The following is a 22,197-nucleotide window of genomic DNA, read 5'->3' on the forward strand; positions in this document are numbered from 1 at the left end:
AGCATTGTATGAAGCCAAAGATGGATGGATGAGCAATGCATCTCCCAATACTTGAGTACTATTGTGGGATGTAAAGCTAATGTAGACAAAAACGTTTTTTTGGATGGCCCTTTAAGCCAGGATGAAATTATAGAAGCGCTCAAGGCCTTAACCACCGGCAACGCGGTAGGCACGGATAAACTCCCTCGAGTTTTATTAAGTGTTTTTTTCTGTCTTAGAAAAGGACCTGACTGATATTTTATGGGGCCGCTTTTCTGAGCAACCATTAATGTCTTTACGAAAAAAGAGAAACCACCTCATGATCCTGTGTAATTTAGACCCATTTCTCTTATAAAGAAAGAGCGATGCCAAATTGTACTCCAAAATTCTGGTTACTGGGCTAAGTCGGATTATTGCCGAGTTGATATCTCATAGACAACATGGCTTCATACCAGGTAGAGGAATCGCAAATCCCATCAGCGTTATGTCATTACTTGACGGTGCCAGTGTTAGAGGGAAAACTACGGCCTTGGTGCTTTTTAATGCCGAGAAGGCTTTTGACCGTGTGGCATGGGACTACCTCTGGGCAAAGCGGAGATGGAATAATCTAGGGCCTGGGTTCATCAGAGCAGTCCAAGTGGTTTATATAAATCCAACTGCAAGGCTTCAAATTATGGGTGGGGAATCTGATCCGTTGACAGAACAGAAAGGCAGGGTACAAGGCAAAGGTGCCCATGCTCACCCTTGTTTGCTATATATATATATCGATCCTTTGATAAGGAAACTAGAAGCCAATGTTTTATTCAAATCATTAAAGTCTAAGGGCCTCAGCACAAAAAAACTTGCTTATACAGACGATATTGCGGTTGTGACACCCAGAGATCTCAGTCTATCTTTTGAACTGGAATTAAACACAGCTGGAAGTTAACGTGCAGGTACATTTTTTGCATCATCAGACTGTGGATCATGCACTCTACTTGGGAGTAAATATCACACCTAAAAAAGACCAGATAGTGGAAATGAACCTGGCTCCACTGATAAAAAATACCAAATTGGATTTTAGGAGGATGGATAATCTCCACCTTACAAAAATTGCCTTCTGCAATATTATTTAAGTGTTATTTCTTAAGGTTCTTTACTCCTTCAGCACCATACCTGTAAAGTCTGAAAAATGCTGATTACAAAAAATGGATGAGATCAGTAGACTCATCTGTTCCTATGCTAAAGCCAGGAGAGCCTTGAAGTAAATGATGCTGCCCAAGGCTGGGCAGGGGGCTGTTTTAAATCGGAGGTACTACTAGTGGGCAGCCGCCCAACAGTATATGAGGTTTTTACTAGAGTGTCAGCAGGCGGTGGAGCAGACAGCTATTTATGAATTGCTTCTAGGAGTTGATGCGGAGGCCCTTTTCTTGTAAATGGTCTAGCTGAGCAACTATAAAAAAAGTTTATTTCAAGACCATACCGGCTGCTTTTAAGATTTGGGGGATAGTCAGGAAAAAGACTGACATTGTGATATTACATTTTTATATTCCCATTTGGCGGTCCAAGTTGTTCCTAATGATTATCTACGATGCATACTGCTCTAGGTGGGAAGTTAAGGGGATGGGAAGGATAGGCGACCATTTTGATAGTAATCAAATGGTGTCATTTTAGGAGCATTTTAGGAGCATCAACTGGATTTTGGCCTCGAAATGAGAGATTTAAAAAAATACTTACAGGTCAGGGATATTTTTTATCTAGGAAGTGCGGTGGAGCTTTTGGGTTCAATAAGGAAACACTACTTGAATTACTCCTCAACACTGCAGGTTGTAAGATAAGTCAGATCTATGAATATCTGGGGAGATTCGAGCCCAATGGTCTCGAAAAACAGTCAGATAATTGGCTGAGAAGAGCAGGGGCCACAGATGGTAGTTTCTATGAGTCACTAGTACTTGACCACATGCTATTACTATCTCCTGGGCTACAGGCACAGCACTTTAAAACACTTTTTAACCTGCATTACACTTTGCATTGCTGCAGCCTGGCTTAATCCAGATCCCCTACATTCCATCAGTCACTGGTCAGGCTGCTCTCAATGTTCCATCCAGAGAGCATCCCATATAGTTGAAAGGGTAAAAGGCTAAGAAAAATGGGAAGAACATCTGGGCTCCTCTGGAAGAATGGTCACGAGGTGGGATGAGTCATCATTAAAGGGTGGCAATAATTGTTTTGATGTACACTGTAATGTGGTTTATTTTTTGAATGAGGAAACAGGGCAATTTTTAAGATGAAGGCCAAGGCTGCTATAAATTTTTATTACTGACGAGTTTCGATATGAGCAGCAAAATTATTAACTATTTGTAAAGAGCTAACGGAATATGATGGATTGTGAATAACTGCTTAACTTGGACTTTTAGTTTTTTGTCCGCTAATTTACATGTATACATTCTTTCGTATTATTCAAGTAGTATATGCTGAAATGAACTGATGAGTATGTCTCGTGAAAATAATATTGAAAAAAAAAGTAAAATCCATGAACCATCGGTGTGAATCAGTGAAAGCAAGCAGCGCCCGGACGTTTTTTTCCCTCAGTATAGTGGATAGAGTATACCTTCTACGCACAGCAGAAATATTATTTAAACAATACCTATTGAACTACTGTTTGTTCTATGTGTATTGTAAGCCAGATTCCCATAAGGAATAAGGGCTGCTCCTGGTTCTATGATTTTTTCAACCAGTCAGGACAAGCTTGCCCTTCATCAGCCTTTTACAAATCGTTATCAATTTACTCAAGTAAATGTTCTGGGCTTCCACTGGTCTTTCAACACACCTTTTTGAGCTGAAACACTAGCTAGCTCTGTGCTCCTTCAACAGAAACCGGTCTGAAAAAACATTCTAACTTGTTCAGAGATCTGCCTCATTTAGCTAATAGGGATTCCCCTAGTACATTTTTATCATACACCAGCCAATGCAAGGGAATGTCATTAACTTTAATTTACTATTAACAGTGAAGCTTATTGTAGGAAATATTTTAAATTGTTCTTTAAAAATAATTGCAAAAGGTGAAATACTTACAAACTGAATGAGATGAGTCTACTCGCGGATTGTTGAATCTATGGAGTAAAAAACATAAATTTACCTTTATTTGGAGTACATGACTAAGTCTGCAGAGTTGCTTTTATTCACAACCTTTAACTATCCTGCCCTTAGAGATGGGCCACGATTATCTATCTTAAAAGATATGATTGATTGATAACTTTATTTCGGTCATAAGACCATAAAAGTACAATAAAATATTTACAAGTACAGGAGTAAGACCATAAATACAAAAGATTTTTTAAAACATTATTAAACAGTAGGTTATCATGATTATTTAACAGAGAAAAAAGCTAAAAACTAAAAAAGCCATTTTTTTAAATAAAAGTCATCCTTCTCCGCCACATGCCATGTAAAAAGCGGGAAACTGCATAAACAATAAGAGGATCAGTGTCATAAGTTAGGACTCTGCAAGCTTGTACACATTGTCTGAGCCCCAAATTCTTGCACAGAGGAATAAAAGATATATAATCAGTGCCTTTTTCAGAGGGTAGGCATAAACACACACCATCTTAATAAGAAGTCTATCTGAGTGCTGGTTTTGACACTCTGCATCAGGCAGAGGCTAGAACAGGACATCCTACTGACCTCAAGTTACATGAAAGGGACCTTATGATTTTCTTAGATTGAAATTCTTTATTACCAGCCCTGGGAAATCCCATAGCAAGATACGGTGGGGAAGCCCTGAGCAGTTCTTTCAAAGTTACATCTACTTCGCATTACTTCGGAAAGGCCACTAAATCTATGTGACAGACATGTTAAATTTCTGCACCTTTAAAAACAGGCTATATTGACAATGTTTATTAAATAACGTCAAATTTTAGAAGGAAAAAAGGGTCACACCATTAAAATTCACTTAAGCAGAAATTAAAAGCGCTCTTTTAAAAACATCCTACACAAACACTTTTTACTTCTTTTTAAAAATGAATAAGGAGTAATACATAGCAATGTAGCCTGTGCAGGCTGCAGCATTGAAACAATTTAAATATAACACTACGCCTTCAAGCACCTTCTGACCTCCAGTGTCCCGTCATGACCTGTAGGTGGCAGATTATTCAGTTATTTTTGACAAGCGAATCAGTAGGATAATGGTTTACATAGATGATCCTTTCCTTCGGGGAGAAGGGAGGGTTGCCTTTTGATTTGAAAGAGGATTCCCCTGGGAAAGAACTAGGATTACAGAGAAGAAACCACTCCTCTCACAGGGGATCTCCATTGATAATCCTAAATATATTTGCAGTCTTATCCCTTAAGGATTTCGCAAACGAAGAGAAAAAAAATAAAAAGAAAACAGAAAAGTAAAATTAGGCCAACAAATTCTTTAGAGGGGCTAGTCGCACTTGGGCATTGCATTTCCCATCCGAATCAAGACAATAGTGTCTCGTAAATGTGTGAACTGATCTCCAAGTTGCAGGCTTGCAAATCTCAGCAATTACGATGTTCCTAAGTTAAGGAACAGTAGCTGATTTACCTCTGGTTGAGTGGGCCTTAGGTTTACCCGATGGGGTTTATTTGCTTTTTCAAAACAAAGGATTATACGGGAGACAATCCATCTAGATAAGGATGGCTTTTAAGTGGCATATCCGGTCTGTCAAGACAAAGGCCTTCCAAGAGAGGTGTTGGAGAGGGGCCTTATGAATGTGTTAGAAGGGAGGACCCATAAGGAGAGAGAGGACAAAGTTTAACTTCCATAGAGGAGATGGTCTCCTGAGCGGAGCATATATCTTCTTAATGCCTTCCAGAAAATCAGAGAATTTGAAAAAGGACGTTAGTGAAGAACATTTTTGATAAGCTGTGATTGCTGTGAAATGCACTCTAATTGAGAAGTTCAATTTCGCTCTAGCGAGAGGATGACCATATAGAAGAATAGCCTCTTCCTGACCAACCAGAGGATTGACATTCTTCAGAGAACAACAGATTCAGAATCCCTTCCTTTTGAAGGAATATGTAGTCCTAATAGGTGGTCTCTTAGCACATTCATGCCTTCCCGAGGAATGTTTAGGTGGCTATATTTTATGAGATCGAGAGCCATGCAGACAGGTTCAGAGAGGGAAGGTTTGGATGATGAATCTGGCCTACGAACTTCTGAAGATTATCCGGTGTGCCAATTAGCTTCTTATGTGGACATTCTGAGATATGAAGAGGATTAGCGTACCACCATCGAGGACACTAAGGAGCAATGATAATTATTCTGGCTTTTGAGTATGAGAACTTGATGAAAACTGTCAGCAGTAGGGGAATTGGAGGAAATGTTTAAAGAACTTTGTCTGACCATTCGATCCATAAGGCATTCCCCAGGGTGCATGGTTAGTAGAACCTCGGGGCGAAGCTTGGGCTTTTTGTAATTTCTCCACCTAGGAAAAGGCCTCTTTGGGGAAAACCCCAATCTGAGAAGATGTTTCTTGAATGACTGCTGAGATCCAGCCTGAGCGTTCAGGATTCCTGAAAGATGGGCTGTTGAAATCTTGAGATCCCTGGAGTTGAGCCACTTCCAGATTGTTTGAGCTTCCAGGGACAGAGGTCTGGATCTCATCCCTCCCTGCTTGTTCAGATAATTGATGCTTTTTGTATTGTCAGTCTGAACAAGGAGAGTCTATTCTGAACAATGGGAGGAAAGCCTTCTGGGCTAGATGTACTGCTATCAGTTCCAGGAGGTTGATGTGGTAAGACTGTTCCTTCAGACAACCACAGGCCTTGAATCTGTAGACAGTCCATATGAGCACCACAACCTGTCAAGGAAGCATCCATCAATATGGTTTGGGCCGAAATGTCTTCGTGGAAATTCACCCCCTTGAGGAGATTCTCTGAGCGGCACCACCGTTTGAGTGATTATTTCGCAAGAGTGGTATAAATCAATCTTCCCATCTTGCAGAGATCTGATCCCATTTATCTTCCAGACATCGTTCGAGAGGCCGCATGAAGAGACGTGCATGCAGGACCAGGTAAATGCGCAACGCCATTGAACCCAGCAGGAAAGAGACTTCTCTCACTGTTGGATGGGATGTTATCTTCACATTGTGACATTTCTGAAGGATAGATTATCGTCTCTCCTCCAAAGGAAACACTTGCGTGTACTGTGTCTAGAACGACACACAGAGGTAATGCAGGAATTGAACAGGTGTTGAGATGGATTTGTCATGATTCACGTACAGACCTAGTCAATTGTGAGTCATGATGGTTAGGTGACAATGTTGGATTTGCTTGCCAAGAGAAAGATACCATGATGAGCCAATCATCCAGATATGAATAGACAAATAGTCTCATTTTTCTGAGATGGGCTGCTAACACTGTCATACATTTGGAGAAAGTTTGCAGTGCAGGCTTGAGCCTAAGGGAAGGATCTGGTATTCATAATGGTCTTTTTCCTACAATGAACCTCAAGGAATTTGAATTCTTTTGGCTATTGGGATGTGAAAATAAGCACCTTGAAGTGCTATCAAGCACAGCCTGCCCCTTGATAGAGTAACGGGTAGATATGAAGAAGAGCCGACATCCTGAATTTTTCTTTGTAAACCCATCTGTTCGCTTTCTTGAGGTCCAAAATGGGTCTGAATTAGTTTTTGGGGTTCTCTCCTTCACCAGAAAATAACAAAAATACATTAGTATTCCTTTCAGGTCAGAAGGGACCTTTTCCATCACGCGTTTCTGCAACTGAATGGATACTTATACTTGTAGATGATCCCCGCAGGTAAAAAGAAGGTTACTTTGGTAGAATAGATGGTGGTGGGCACATGAATCCGAGACAGTATCCATGCCCTACAGTAGTCAGAATCCATATGTTGGTGGCTATCCTTTGTCACTCTTGCAGTTAAGATATTATGCTTCCCCCTACTGGAGTAGGCAACAGAAAAGGGCAGGGGGGATGACTCACTGCATTCCACCTGTTTTTAGTGGCCTGGGCAGATGATTGCCGTCCTTCTCTGTCTCTTGACTGACAGCGCTGCTGTTGATGTCTATGTGGCTGAGATGATTTTTGTTGCTGCTGTCCTGGGACACCTAGACTGCCACTTACCCGTGGGCCTTGAGTTCCTGCTTGTTACAGACTGATCAAGTGAAGAAGCCGATGCCTGGGTTTTCCCATCTCCATTCTTCCCACCATCAGAAGTTACGCCCACTCCAAGACCTACCTACTGCAGACCTCAGCGCAACCTCATCAGTAGGCACCTAGACACCTAGCCTGTCACTTGCCTGTGGCCTCCAGTTCCTGCTTCTACAGACTGATTTAGTGACACTGCCTCTGCCCGGGTTTTCCCACTCACCTTTCTTTCTGCCAAAATAAGCTCGGTCCTCCTAAGGACCTACTTAATGCAGGGCTCAGCGCAACTGCGCAGCTGGCTTCCCGAAGGCACATTAAAGACAAGCCTGTCTGCACGGGTCCGCACATTGACCTTGACCTCTGGCCCTCCTGTCCCACAAAGACACCATCGCTGAGCTCTACACCCCGACCCCGGGTGCTGCAATAAACACTGCTACCACGCCGACCCACGCTTAACTATAGAACCTTTCACCTGCACCCACTGCTACTTCAGCTGCCACAGCACACACACTAGCCAACTGACCAGCCTCAACCCGTACACAACACAGACACCACCTGAACAAAACACAAACTTGCATGCGGTCTTCTCAACCCATGCTTACTATGCAAGCATTCCACCAAATGATGGGACCTCATCTCCACCCTCACCCCAGACAGTTCTCCTCAGCGAGACCTGGCTCAAACCCACATCCACCCCAGACATTGCCACAGCGATTCCCAAAGGATAAAAAAAAAAATCACATACAAGGACCGCACCAATAAGCCGGAAGGAGAAACAGTCATCATCTCCAAAGAGACCATACAATCACTACCACCACCATGGAGCATCTTAAATTCAACCTCCACACGGACAAGACAACCATCAAAGGTACCCTTGCATACAGACCCTAAAGCCCCCGCTCTGGCTTCTGCAACATCATGTAGTAATGATGTCCATGCTGGTAGGATGTGGATTAAGTAGGTTTATTGAAGTAGATAACATGTAGAATAGATCCAGTACAGCAGCCCCACCAGGAACAGCCTGCCTGCTGCTCAGCCCATCATCCAACTGTTAACACTCACACCAGGCACCCAAACATTCTACTCATGTCCCTCACACCAACATTCCACACAGAACACTCACACTGGCTGAGCAGCAAGAAACCAGGTAACAGGGAACATTATAACACAACATGAAGATACTACACATCATCATATACTTCATTGCGTCCTTAGCCTTAGACTCCAAGGACAAAATGTTGTTGTTATTAATATAAAAACGTGTAAAGCGCGCTGTAATCCTACGGGCATCCTGGCGCTGAGATACATGTGCACTGCCACCATAAGTGCTGAAAAGAAAACCACGCTACATTAGAAATGCTTATGCTCTGGGATTGAGCCAGGCCTTTTTTTTCTTTCGAAACTGCAGCAGGTCTTTCATCTGTCTCAGATCAGTGGGAAGACCATTCCAATGCTGCAATGCTAAAAGCTCTTCCTCCCCCAATTTTGTTCTTTTACCAGATTGGCAGAGGAAGAGCGAAGACTACGGATGGGGGCATACCATCCAAATTTGCTCTGCAACGGTTTAGGCCCATGTCCGTGCAGTGCCTTAAAAACAATGCAGAGCGATTTAAATTGTATCCTCTGTAATACAGGGAGCCAATGCAGCTCCGCCAGAGCCTGAGATTGCTGATGACCGTCAAGGTCTCATTAAAGCAAGCTTTGCCGCCACAATCTGGTTTCTATGGAGTCTCCCGATCAGGTACCTTGGAGACTCCAGCAGCAAAGCGTTGCAATAATCCAGTCGACTCAAAATAACAGTCCTTACTACTAGTGTTCGGGCCTGGGTTGGTAACATCGGAAGAATCTTCCGAAGTACTCTGATGAGAGAGAAACTACTCCCCACAATCTTATTAACTTGAGTTTCTAGACTCAATTTATCGTTGAAACTAATTCCCAGGTTGCGTACCGTCTCAGAGGGTACCAATGGTGTACCCGTGAGAATAGGCCAGAAACCAGTTGGGAGTGATAATGGCACTTTCCCAGTGGCACTGCATAGGATCTCCGTTTTGTCACCGTTGAATTGCAGGGAGTTATTTCTCAGCCAGTGTACCGTATCCTGCATACAGGCATGACATTTTTCTAGTGAGACGGAATGATTTCCCCCTCCAGTGACAGAATGAGCTGCGTGTCGTCAGCATAGTTCCCTAGGCTGATATTATGTGACTTAATGACAGCAATCAGAGGGGTCATGTAGTCATTGAATAATATTGGGCTGATCGCAGACCCCTGAGGGACACCGTGCCTAATATTAACAAAATCTGATTGATAAGGGGGGAGAGCCACTGCCTGTCTGTTGGCCAGCTAAGATTGAAACCATTTCAGCGCCACGCCCACCACCCCGCTCCCTCCAGCCTCGCTAAAAGGACTGCATGGTTATCCGTGTCAAATGAGGCAGACAGGTCCAGCAAGATCAATATTGCTGATTGTCACTGCTCGCATTCGAAGATCATCCAAAACAGTTACCAAGGCAGTCTCCAACCCGTGTCCTGGGCGGAAGCCAAACTGCACACCCTCCAGCTTGCTGTTAACCTCCAAGAACTGGGAGAGTGCCTTGCTCACCAGACGCTCTGTGATCTTTACTGGATAAGGTAGAAGAGAAATGGGCCTATAACTCTTAGGGCATGATGGATCGAGCGTGGGTTTTCTCAACAGTGGAGTTATTACTGCTTGTTTCCAGCATATCGGTACCAGCCTGCTACTCAAGGATTGACTACACAACTGTCGGGAGTATCGGGAAGAGTTCAGAGCCTAGCTCTTTCCATATTTCATGAGGAAGGGGGTTCATCGGGGAACCTGAAGAGACACCTAGAGCTACTTTTTTAAAGTCCTCCTCTGAGGGTAACTCAAAATGATCTAATATGGCCACCTGATCTGATGGCTTCGTCCCACCTACCCAACCCTCTTGCTTATTTGGTGGTGGCCTACTATCCACCCCAACAAGATGACCAAATGGTCCACTTTCAGCCCTTCCATGATTTTGCTGATCTTATCCTCGAAAAAGGTTGCTAAATTATCACATAGATCTTGTGTGGGAAAAATCATTTTTTTCTGCAATCTGGGCTAGCAATATCATTCACAATTTTAAAAATACTCTTAGTACTGTTGGGTGCCTTCAGAATAAAATCTGCAAAGTACTCTGCTTTTGCGGTGACTATTTCTTTTTATAGCTAACTATTTTCTCCTTCCAGGTGGTTTTTTCCTTATCTACATACGCCTTTTAACATCCCTTTTTCAAATTCCTCAGTTTATCATTATACCAAGGGGCTGAAGGTCTACCTAGTTTTTAAAAACAATTTTAAAGGGGCAATCTGTTCAAGCCTTTCATTTATATGTCCACAAAAAGCTGCATAGTTCTCTTCCACCTGTTTTCCTGAATCGAAGGACCCATTAGTATAGAATACAGGGGACAGTGTTGCCCTCTTCAAAAGTCCATTCCAGTCCCTGCCTAGAAAACTCCTTACCACCCTGGTGGTTGAAGCACTCAGCCTGGGGTTATACACCCGAAATTTAACCAGGTGGTGATCGGACCAACCCACCGGAGGATATTTTCTACTCCATTGGAGTATTTATCAGCAAAGATCAAATCCAGTACATGCCCTCCCCTGTGTGTAGGTTCTGCAATCCATTGTAGCAGGTTCAAGTTCTCACAAGATTGTATGAGATTTTTATAACTTGAATCCAGGCTCCCATTGGTCCACAGGTTAAAATCTCCTAGGATGAGTATTCTGGCATGGATAAGTGCCATATTACTAAAACAATTCAGTTAAGTCCTGCTGGTGTTGAAGACTAACTGCCCCAGGGGTGCTATAACAAATAATACCAGTCAACACATGTCCTTTGTGGTCTTTTAATGAGAAGCCAAGCAATTCGATACCTGCTACCTTATCAATATCCATTGGAGAGATATCCCATATCTCCTGAAAAATAATCCCAACCCCACCACCTCTGCCACTAGATCTTGGCTTATGAAATGCTTTGTATCCCGGTGAACAGGTCAGGCTCAGCTCCATATCTGAGCCAGGCTCGTCCATGTCTCTGTCATGAATAGGACATCCAGATTATGTGATTCCAGCAATATTCGAATCTCCAGATAGTGCTTTGGTAATGACCTGACATCAAGCAAGCCACACCTCAGGGTATCCCTTTTGACAAAGTCTGGTTCTAGCCCAGCAGTCCCTGCCAACTTAAACTCCCTGGCTCCACCTCCCCACTCACCTATGGCCCGCAGTTGTTCACATGTATAGCGGTAACCTAGCTTCCAGGCGGAGTTCTTTCCCAAACCGGCAGCATGGCAGGGGCTGTGCGAGCCCAGTGCGCGGACGGGCGCAGACGGGTTTGCCATTGGCGCCCCTTCGGCACGGTCACGCAAGCGTGACAATTTATGGCCCAATGTTAGCAAAGACTAGAGTGCTGACCCAAGAGTGCAGCGGGCCCGCCCTAACAGGTGGACACCGCCAGGTTCAAATGCACTAAGAGGAAGTATTGCGGAGAATTAAAAAGGACACTAAAATCAGTTTATATTTAAAATATTATATGTGCAAAAAACGCAAGAGCAACAAGCAATGGCAACAACAGCACACATTAGCGATTAGCAATGACCACGTATCATACGCTGCGCGTTCGCACCAGCGTGACAATTTATGGCCAATTGTGTGCAAAGACTAGAGCGCTGACCCAATCTTCTGTGGCGAACTAAATTTCCACAGTCAACCCAAACTATGACAACACCTCACACCTCCTCGGATTGACCCAGATCATCCAGGACCCTACACGCACTGCATGACATACACTAAACCCCATTTTCACCTCCAGCAACTGCGTCAAATACAGCCACTTCACAGTACTCATGTGGATCGATCACTCGATCATCCACTTCAGAATCTCCATCACCCATACCCCCACACCCCGAAGACGACCAGCACCCCCCTCCTCCACTCACAAGGACCGATCACTTCTTCATCCACTTCAGCATCTCCCACCTCCCCTCCAGCCCCCCTCCAACGCCCCCCATTTGAGGTGAAATAAAGTCTCAGAGACCAGCTGGACGGACAGCCTCAACATTTCAAACCCTGCCGCCACCACCAACCTCGAACAGCGAGTGAAGAACTTAAACGCCTAAATCACCAATTGTGCAGATAGCATAGTCTGCATCAAAAGCAACATCCAGAGAATATCCTCCAAAAAGACCAGCAGGTACACCCAAGTCTTAAGAACAGCGAAACAAGACTGCAAATAGCTGGAGAGGAAATGGCGCACCAAGGAACTTTAAATCCTTAAGAAATTCTCCAATCAATCTATGACTTGTAAAGTGCAACTACTCACCCGTGAGGGTCTCAATGCGCAGAGAAGGGGGCTGCTGGGCGGACTGGGTTGAGTATCATTCGAAGAGCCAGGTCTTGAGGTCCTTCCTGAATTGGGTCAGTGATGCTGATGGCCCGAGGTGAAGGGGCAGCGAATTCAATCTCTTAGCGGCGAGGTAGGAGAATGATCTTTTTCCGGTTCTGGTCTTGTGGATGCGGGGGATGGAGTTGAGGTAGAGTTAGGAGACTCTGAATTGTCTGGTGGTTACGTGGAACGTGAGGGGGATGTTCAGGTATGCTGGTCCTTGGTTGTGTAGGGTTTTGTAGGCCTGAGTGAGGAGCTTGAAAATGACTCTTGTTGACTGGAAGCCAGTGGAGTTGTCGGAGGTGTTGCGTGATGTGGCTGCGGCGGGGGGGATGTCGAGGACCAGTCTGGCGGCATCGTTTTACACGTACTGAAGTGTATTGAGCTGTTTCTGGGTGATGTCGTGGCAGAGTGCGTTGCTATAGTCGAATCTGCTGGTGATGAGTGCATGGGTGACCATCCTCCTGGATTATGTGGGGACTGATCTAGAAGTCTTTCAGAGCAGGCGGAGAGTGAGGAAGCAGGCTGGGGAAACTGCGCTGATTTGGCGATCCAACGTGAGCGAAGAGTCCAGTATGAGGTTATGGGGTGGGGGGAGCATCTGGAGCGGCTGGCCACCAGGAGTCATTCCAGGCTGATGCGTGGGTCCCAGGATGAGAACTTTGGTCTTGTCAGAGTTAAGCTTGAGGCAGCTGTCTTTCATCCATGTTGCGACGACCTTCATTCCACTGTGGAAACTGGTTCTGGCGGTGGAGGGTTCATTGGTGAGGCAGAGGATCAGCTGAGTGTCATCGGCGTAGGAGACGATGTTGTGCCCATGGCTTCTGATGAGGACTGCGAGGGGGGCCATGTAGACATTGAAAAGGGTGGGACTCAGGGAGGAGCCCTGGTGGACTCCACAGCTGAACTCCATGGGTTCTGAGAGGAACGGTGACTCGCTGGGTCAGACCAGTGAGGAAGGAGTGGATCCTATCGAGTGCTCTGTCGTGGATGACGGAGTTGTGGAGGCTAGTGAATAGGGTGCGGTGGCAGATGGAGTCAAAGACGGCCAAGAGGTTTAGTAGGAGGAGGGTCGAGGAGCGAGCGAATGTAGTCTATGACGGCGAGGAGTGCCGTCTCCATGCTGTGGTTGCTTTGGAAGCTGGATTGAGAGGTGTCCAGGACGTGGTTTGCTTCCATGAACTCAGAGTTGGATGTGATTGGCCTCCACTATAACCTTGTCAGGGAAGGGGAGGAAGGAAATCGGTCTGAAGTTTTTGATGTCTGTCGGGTCCGAGGATGGCTTATTCAGCAGGGAAATGATCTTGGTGTTTTTCCAGTCGTCCGGAAAGGTGGCGCTTTCGATGAAGCGGTTGATGGTGCGGTGGAGCTGGGGAGCGGTGGCATAGCGGCTCTGTGGAAGATGTGGTACGGGCACAGATCCATTGGGGCCTGGGAGTGGATGTTCTTCATGGTCTTGAGTGTGTCCTCTGTGGTGAGCGGGATCCAGCAGAGCACAGTCTGTTGAAGGGCGGCTTGGTTGTGAGCGAGTGGACCTAGTGTGTCGAAGCGGTCATAGATATTCCTGATCTTGTGGTGGAAGAAGGTGACTTTGAAGAAAAAAAATCACACCCTCAGAGGATCTGTGCAACAACCTCAATGACTTCTTCCACGAAAAGAGCGCAACCTGACACAGACTTCGAACCACAAACCACACCAACGAATTTCCTCAACAGATACTTCACCACAGCAACAGACACGAACCACAGACTGACCACCTGGAGACTCCTCTCTACCCAGGATACCACCTCCACCACGAAATACACCCACTCTGGAGCTCTCACAGACCCATGCCAGCACCAAAACTTCTACCTCAGAAAACAAAGGATCGGCCAGGAACTCCCTACCTCTAGCACCATTGCAACATTTCCAGACACCTGGAAACACAAGCAAACTCCGCCGACCCAAGCAAACTCAAAAACTGCCAGCTATTTTCCCTACTCCTATTCCCAGCGAAGGTACTGGAAAACATCAACAAGAAACTCATGACACACCTGGAGCAGAACCATCTACTCAACACCTCCAATCCAGCTTCCGCAGCAATGACAGCACCAAAACCGCACTGATCGCAGACACAGACTGACATCCAAACCCTCTTGACTGAGGAGAGATAGCAGCCTTCGACACCGCATCCCACCACACACTGATCGAAATCGCTCAGATGGATCACCTCTTTCCTCATCGATTACTCAAAGGATCCACATCCCACCTTTCACCTCCAAACCCAAGGAGATCGCCTGCAGCGTGCCCCAGGGCTCATCCCTCAACCCCACAGTCTTCAACGCATATATGACACCGCTGACCAACATTGTGAAATCTTACGGTCTCAACATAATTTCCTAAGCAGACAACACTCAGCTTATTCTCTCACTCACCGCCGACCCCACCCCCACCAGAACCAGCTTCCACAGATGCATGACAAGCGTCGCCAACTGTAAGAAGAAAAAGGTCTTGCAGCTGAACAGAGACAAGACGAAAGTACTGATTTTTGCCACCAGCAGTAACACATGTAACAACTCCGGTGGCCATCAGACCTAGGACCCGCACCCACTCCCTTTAACCACGCCAGAAACCTCGGAATCCTCAGTGACAACAACCTCACCATGAAATCACAGATCAATGCAGTCTCCTTCGCCTGCTTCCTCACTCTGACCATGCTACTTAAGATTTCCAAGTGGCTATCCCTACACACGAGACACACCATGACAGGCCCTTATCACCAGCAGACTGGACTATGACAACACCATTTACGTAGGAATTGCTGCACACCTCCTACAGAGGCTTCAGGCCATATAGAATGCCACAGCCAGACTTCTCCTCGGTGTTCCCCGACAAACCCACATCAAACCTCACCTCAGGCAACTCCACTGGCACTCCGTACAGTAGAGATGCTAATTTAAGCTGCTGACCTAACCACACAAGGCTCTACACAACCAAGGACCCGCCTACATTAACCACTGCCTGAACTTACACCAACCGTCGAGAAGACTTCGCTCAGTTTTCCTCTCACTTGCCCATATTCCCTGCATCTACCAAAGCAGTATGGAAGACACTCCTTCTCCCACACTGCAGCAAGGTCCTGGAACAGCCTCCCCATGCAACTCCGGACTATCACCTCACTTCCAGAATTCAAAAAGGTCCTCAAGACCTGGATGTTCGAATAAGCCTCTGGGACCTGCAAGCACCTGGACACCCTATTGGGTGACTAGTCACGCTTTATAAATCCTAATTGACTGTAGACCAATGAGGAGTTTGAACCCTCTGGTGGGAATAGCGGCGATCATAGGGCCTAAAGGAATGCTTCCTACATTATCTCCTTTTTTCCAGTCCAAAACCTTTTAATGTGTCAGGCTCGGACTTCATCCTAGACACCTCAGTCAGCATGAGCTAAACAAGGTGCTACCAGAAAACAGCAGGTTGGGAATTAGATGTTGGGCTTCAGGTTTCAATTCTGAGAGTCTCTGCTAAGAACAGCGCCAAAGAGACAGGCAGGGACAATAGCCATGCACTGCTGCAGCACTTATAACTTCATTTGACACCATCACGCCTGCATTAACAGCCTCTTGGAAAGCCTGACGCTCATCTCTGGAAAGATTGTCCATGAATTGTTGAATAGTCCAAAGAAGACATGTCATTACATCCTAGGACAGCAATTGCACTAGCAAGAAGCCAACACTTGTTTCACCCCCTATGTGGCGCACAAGGCTGGGGCTTGGTCACGGCAAAAAACCCAAGGAGGTTAATAGATGCTATTACCTCCTTTTTATTTGTGATTCAGATTTTAGTCGTGAGTGACATGTTAAAAGCCGATGGACTGCACCCATGTGAAAGACGTGCTGGTTTCACTACAACTCACTTACCTGGAGTGATTATATTTTGGAAAATTAATTTCCAACAAATGTTGTATTTGAAACTATTGGCATATATTAGGAGAAGAAAATAATGTTTTAATGGAGCATTGATATAACAGTGACCAAAGAGGAAAAAGTGTAAAGAAAAAAAATCATTGTCTTTTCCACCTTACTCTTTGCAAGACTTACTTGTATTACTTTATTTGGGATCAACAGGAACTTAATTATTTGGTAAAAAGTCTCTATAAAATCCTATCCAACTGAAAGTGAGTGTTAGGCCCTACCCATAACTAGTGTGAATACCCTTTCCCAAAAAAAGGTAATTAACAATTAGGTCTGGAGTGGAACGGGCCTTTCGATATGTACAATAGAGTCTGGAATTGGATCTGTGCGAAAAAATTATAGATCTTGATCCAGTGATCTGTATTTCTATGGGAGGACTACGCTCATCTTTCTTTGTTTTATTAAACAGCAGCCATTATTAAAACATTAACAAGACTTCATTTCCCATAAAGCCAAGGGAAGAAGTCAAAGTTTGGATATTTGTTCGCTGCTCAGCAGCCGATTTAAGTGCCTTCCGCCACTTGGCATCATTTAGTTCTATGATTGCGTTAATATTTTTCTGTATGCTGTTTCCGTGCATTTCAGCAATAATTGTATGCAGGCCACGGGAATGCTCGTCGCTCCTCAGCGGCCGCAGTCAGGGGTAATGTTATGCATTATTCGCGCCTCAGCGCTTGAGACTAGTGCGGTTCTAGCCTCCGGCCACAAGGGGGAAACGGTGCGTCTTGGTAACCGGGGCAGGCGCACTCATTGAAATTTGACAACGTGTCCTGTTGGCTGTGCCAAATGATCATGCCCAACGCCTGGAGCCATTAGCCCAGGGTTGTTAAGTGGGCGAACGGTGTCATGCAGGAACTAATCTTGCTCTTAGCACTCTGGGCTTCCAGAACTGGCTGGGGGAAACACTCAATATATATGCTTTTACACAGATGGGTGTTCAGCATTTTGGCTCCTGTCACTACCTCAGGCCCTGGCCTTAGCTTGTTGGGATTCATTAGTACTTGGCTGTAAGAATAGCATTCTGAGTGACGTAGAGGACACCAACCTAGAGGAGGATACCACTACATACATCCCCCCCATTGACTACCACTTTTGTGAGGTTATGGACGTCTCTTTCATGAAGGCGGTGGCCTCCGTGGAGAAGACCCTTGTGCAGTACGCAGAGCGTTACTTTAAACTGCTCCCTTCGCGGTAAGCCAATTTCGGACTTATGCCCCTTTTAACTCAAGGGTGCCCCGTCAATCCCCAAACACTATCTAAGTGCAAAAGGGACCCCATGTTTGATGTTGACTTGGACGCCTTTGTCAGGCTGAAGTGTGTCTTTATGGCTCGCAAGCAGCCTGTGCCCCTGATCTCCCCCAAACTGGGATCCACAGGATGGACAATATCCAGCCCACCCTCACCTCCTCGGGCACCGAATTGCCCCTTTGACTCAGAAGTAGACCAGGATTTGGACTCCTAACCCTGGCATTCCCTCTCCCCTCCATGCGTAGGAAAGGTTTATCGGCAGTACCCCCGGACACATCTGACATTCTTGATCCGGAGACCCTCCTGCATCCCCCGTACCTCAGAATGGGTACTGGCGGACAAAGTTGCGACATATGTTGCCAGCTAGCTGCGTAAACTGCTGGATAAAGAGGTAGCTAACTGTCTGTGGATGGAATGCCCTCGCCCATCCCGAGGGACGGGGAAGCCCTCATACCCGACTTTGACAAGCAGATTGCTACTTTCTTGGGAAATACTCCTGGTGGGCATGCCAGAATCAACTTTTAGACCTAGCAGGCCCCCTAACCCGATTTCGGATATCGTGGAGAACGCCAAAGCATCAGGGAGTCTTATCTCTCCTGAAGTCCTATCAAGCTGGGCCCAGCAGGGCAGCCTCCTCCTAGGCAACACAAATTGCGCCCTATCCAGAGAGAGGCGCTGCTCGCTTCTCATTAAAATTTACCCCAAGTTGAATAACCTGGCCTCCTCCTTGCATTGCCCAAGAGGGTTTGTTGGGAGACCCATTCAAGAACATGGCAAGTTTGTCCAGACTTTTAATTCCCTCGACAAAGCGCAAGTTTCTATAAAGTATGTTTTTTCTCCTGTGGTTTTCTCCGGGGCTGGCGATTTAGGGGGTGTTCAGCAGGCCGCGCTCAATGTCCAGCTTACACCAAGGGACAAGACAACAGAAAGGGGAGATACCAAGATGCCTCCATGTTCAGGAACTTCTATCCCACTCGAGAATACCCAGCCAAAGCTGTGCGAGAGGACAGCGTGGCAGTTACTCTCAAGGAAACAATTCAGGTGAGTGTTCAACCCTTCATCCATGGGAACAGCCCAGCCCAAACTGCCAGGCCAGGTTCTCCAGGTGGTGCGGTGATGGTAGATCTTGCCATCAACTAGACGCCAATGATCTAAAATGGAAAGATTAGGAAGGATTTGCAGGCTGAAACCTGGGGGGGATGGGGCAGGAGGGGGTTGGTGTTGGGTGGGTAGAGTGGTTGGATCCGACACACGAGGTCAGTAGGAATCTCGCTCTCATCCAGGCTGGGAAGCTTGCGTGGCTGGGTTAGGATTTGCGCAGTTGAAAGCTGCTTCCATGATGAAAGGAGCAGAAGGCAGACTGAGGATGACATGGGGGAACGAAAGAGGCCCAAGTACTTGGCCGTAGCCTGCGAGTCCTTAAAGCGAAGTCTGTCTGGTGTCCGAAGGGCCACGAGCCGTCAAAGAACAGGTCTATGAGGGTAGCCTGGACATCCCCCAAGAAGACAGACATTCTCACCCAGGTCTGGCATCTGAGGGCTACTGTCGAAGAAACCGCTCTGACCAACGAGTCAGTCGCTTCCGATCCAGAGCATAGAGTGACCTTTGCTGCATCTCTCTAGTCTAGACCTGCTTGGGAGAATATGGCCCGGGCCTCTTCCGAGACCTGTCGCAGCAGTTGCGTAACCGTTTCCCACAGTATGTGGGAGTAATAGCCCAATCAGCAAACTTTGTTCACCTGGAGCGGGCGGTTGGCAGTCGTCCTACTCACAGGAGCCCCTGTGCTGGGTTTGGTCCTGGGTCCCAGAAGGACGACAGAGGGTTTGGTTGCACAGGAGTAGGGGTTCAGAGGAGGAGCCTCCCGGTTCCAGCTCTTTTAAGATGTTGGTCTTGACTACCACAAAGGGCTACAGAAGGTCGGGGCCCTGAGCCGCCCTCCACATCACCATTGCGTATGTAGCTCCCTCCTCCGTAGCTACAGTAGTGGGTGAAAGCATGCTAGTATCTGGAGACGTATCAAGTATGCTGGCATCACCCAATTCCTCACAACGGTCCATACACTGATCTTAAGGCTGGTAGTCTAAAAGGTCCAGTGACCTCTCCCATTCCTCCCCAAGGCCTAGCTTTTCAGAATAGAGCTCAGGCTCTGACATAGGACAAGGGGATTCTGTTGGCGCGGCTCCATGTCGGATTCAGGGATCACCATGGGGTTGGCGCCACCGGTGGGCTAAGGGAGCATAGGCATGAGAGCTAGTTTTTGGGGAGGGGTGTTTGGTTTGGTGATCGGAATGGCACGACCAGTGCAAGTCTGGATCCATGACCAAATCAATGGGGGCTAATCTGAAAAACCAGATAGGGCCCCCTCTAACCCTATCGGGCCTGAAGGCTCAGCGCAGGGGTCGGGCCACTCAAATACGAGACGCCTGGCCACATATAACATTAATTTGAGCAGGGGTCGCTCCAGCTCCAGGAAAATTAGGAATATGCGAAGTCGGCACAGGTTCCAAGGAGCCAGGCCTCAAAAGCTGAAGCTCCTTCGTCACGTTGGCAGTCAAACAAGAAGTCGAAGCTTTGACTTGCTGTATTTTTAGCGCTTCTTACCTAGGCAGTCCTTACGTGGATAATCCACATAAATTCCCACAGGTCTTGCACGGACGGAAAAGGCCTTTAAAGTCAGACATAGTAGAAATATCCAGATGAATAAAGCTTTTCAAATGGGAATACTGAGCAGAGCTCAGGTAGACTCCCTTTACACACGACGTGCGGAGAAAATCTGAGGGACTCGGCCTTTCTTAGGGGTGTTCTAGAGGGTGCTAGCAGCTGATTGGTTATCGTTGAAGTTTAGTTCTTTTTTTTAAAAAGGACAGACAGGCTATTAAACTGATGGCCGACTGCCATTACAGCCTACGAGAGTTTGATATCACTGCTCCATTATGGTACTGTGGGACTACCACTTTGGTGAGGGAGAATGATTCAAGTATGTGAACCTATGAAAGATAATCCATTACTGGATAAGATTAGGTACATCCTGTAATGTTTTTCTACAGGAAGACGGAATTAGGAGTCTTGAAAACATCTAGCACAAGTCTTTTTTTTTTGCTTTAAGAGGGGATAAATCTGGGGACAGGGGAGCTGCAGGTGATAGTGTAAGACGTTAACGACCGATCTATGGGTTAACTGGTCAAATTTTGAGGGAACCTTTGCTGCCTACATTTTTCAGAATTCAGAGGGCCCCAAAGGCAAGAGAATGTAGTCTTTGGATGACTGTGGAAGGCATGGTAGGAGGCACTGGTATTTTCCTCAATGGAAACCCTGAAATTGGTCACAAAACCATTAATGTGGCGGTAGAGTTATTGGTTGTGCTGGAGTAGGCAAGTTAAAAGGTTAGGCATGAGGAAGACTGAGTGGTATTAAACAATGAGTTTCTTACCTTCGGTAAAACTGTATCTGGTAGAGACACAGTCTAGTCACAGATTCCTTAACGTAGAATATCCCCAGGCGCTGGTCTGGATCAGGAAAACTTTCAGCAGCAGCACCTCTGCGCACCAGTGGGCTGCGTCGCGTGGCTCCGTCCTGATGTCGTCTACGGATATGACGTCAGTAGAGACAAATAAGTCCCTCCCAGCGCGCTAACATCAGTTTTCTACTGTGAAACATTTCCGCGCCAAAACGAGGGGCCACTACAAAAACTGTGGGCGTGTGGGAAGAGTGTGCCAAAAAAAAAAAATCAAAACTCTTTTAAACAATAAAGGCACAGAACAGAGAGTGAGGAGAAACATCACCCTATATGCCAAAGAAAGAGTACTTTATACTGTAAGGGACTGAAGTGAAAGAACAGAGTACCCGTCCCTAGAAAGAATCTTGCAGAAGCGAAGAACCACGCCCCTCCAGTGGGCAAAAAGGGTATGGGAAATGAATACCATGACAATTGATAGGTAGTCTGCAGCCACAGCATGCAATTGCAAGTGCAACAAGACTGGAACAACATGGCTCAAGGTAAGCGACCACATTTCAGCAACAGAGAATGTGCAACCATACACTCCATAAATGACCAATTGACTGTAGCACAGTCAAATAGACCCCCAATACAATGGACTGAAGCATAGTCAGAGACCTCAAAGTAGTGGGTAAAGAACAGATGAGGGAGGAAGGGAGGGTAGAAGAACATGAGTAGCCCCCACACTGGAAGAAACAGAGTGGATGAGCGCGGAAGGACATAGAAACCCACCAATCAAGAGAATGAGTGGAGAAGCAACAGAATGAGACATCATGCGGCAGAGGGAGGTGAAGTCGACCACCCCAAAGGAAGACAAAAGGTCACCTGTAAGGGGGCAAGTGGGTAGAGCCCAACCTCAACAGGTCCTCACAGAATGGGGAGGATGGAAGGGCGTTAAGGAATCTGCGGCTAGACTGTCTCTACCAGATACATTATTACCGAAGGTAAGTAACTCGTTCATCTGATAGTGACATCTAGTCGCA

The 22,197-nt window shown here is 46.2% G+C and overlaps 1 protein-coding gene across 2 annotated transcripts in view; it reads right to left on the reverse strand.

Moving 5' to 3' along the window:
• The window catches only part of LOC146856561 (gametocyte-specific factor 1-like), a 622,279-nt gene that overhangs the window by 118,263 nt on the left and 481,819 nt on the right, over positions 1-22,197 (reverse strand). For both annotated transcript variants that reach the window (XM_085650745.1, XM_085650744.1), the window contains one exon: positions 3,034-3,071. In XM_085650745.1, the coding sequence (XP_085506871.1) occupies positions 3,034-3,071 (38 nt within the window). The remainder of the gene's footprint in view (positions 1-3,033; positions 3,072-22,197) is intronic.

Source organism: Triturus cristatus, chromosome 4_1, assembly GCF_964204655.1.
Source record: "Triturus cristatus chromosome 4_1, aTriCri1.1, whole genome shotgun sequence".
In the NCBI taxonomy this organism is placed as follows: Eukaryota; Metazoa; Chordata; class Amphibia; order Caudata; family Salamandridae; genus Triturus; species Triturus cristatus.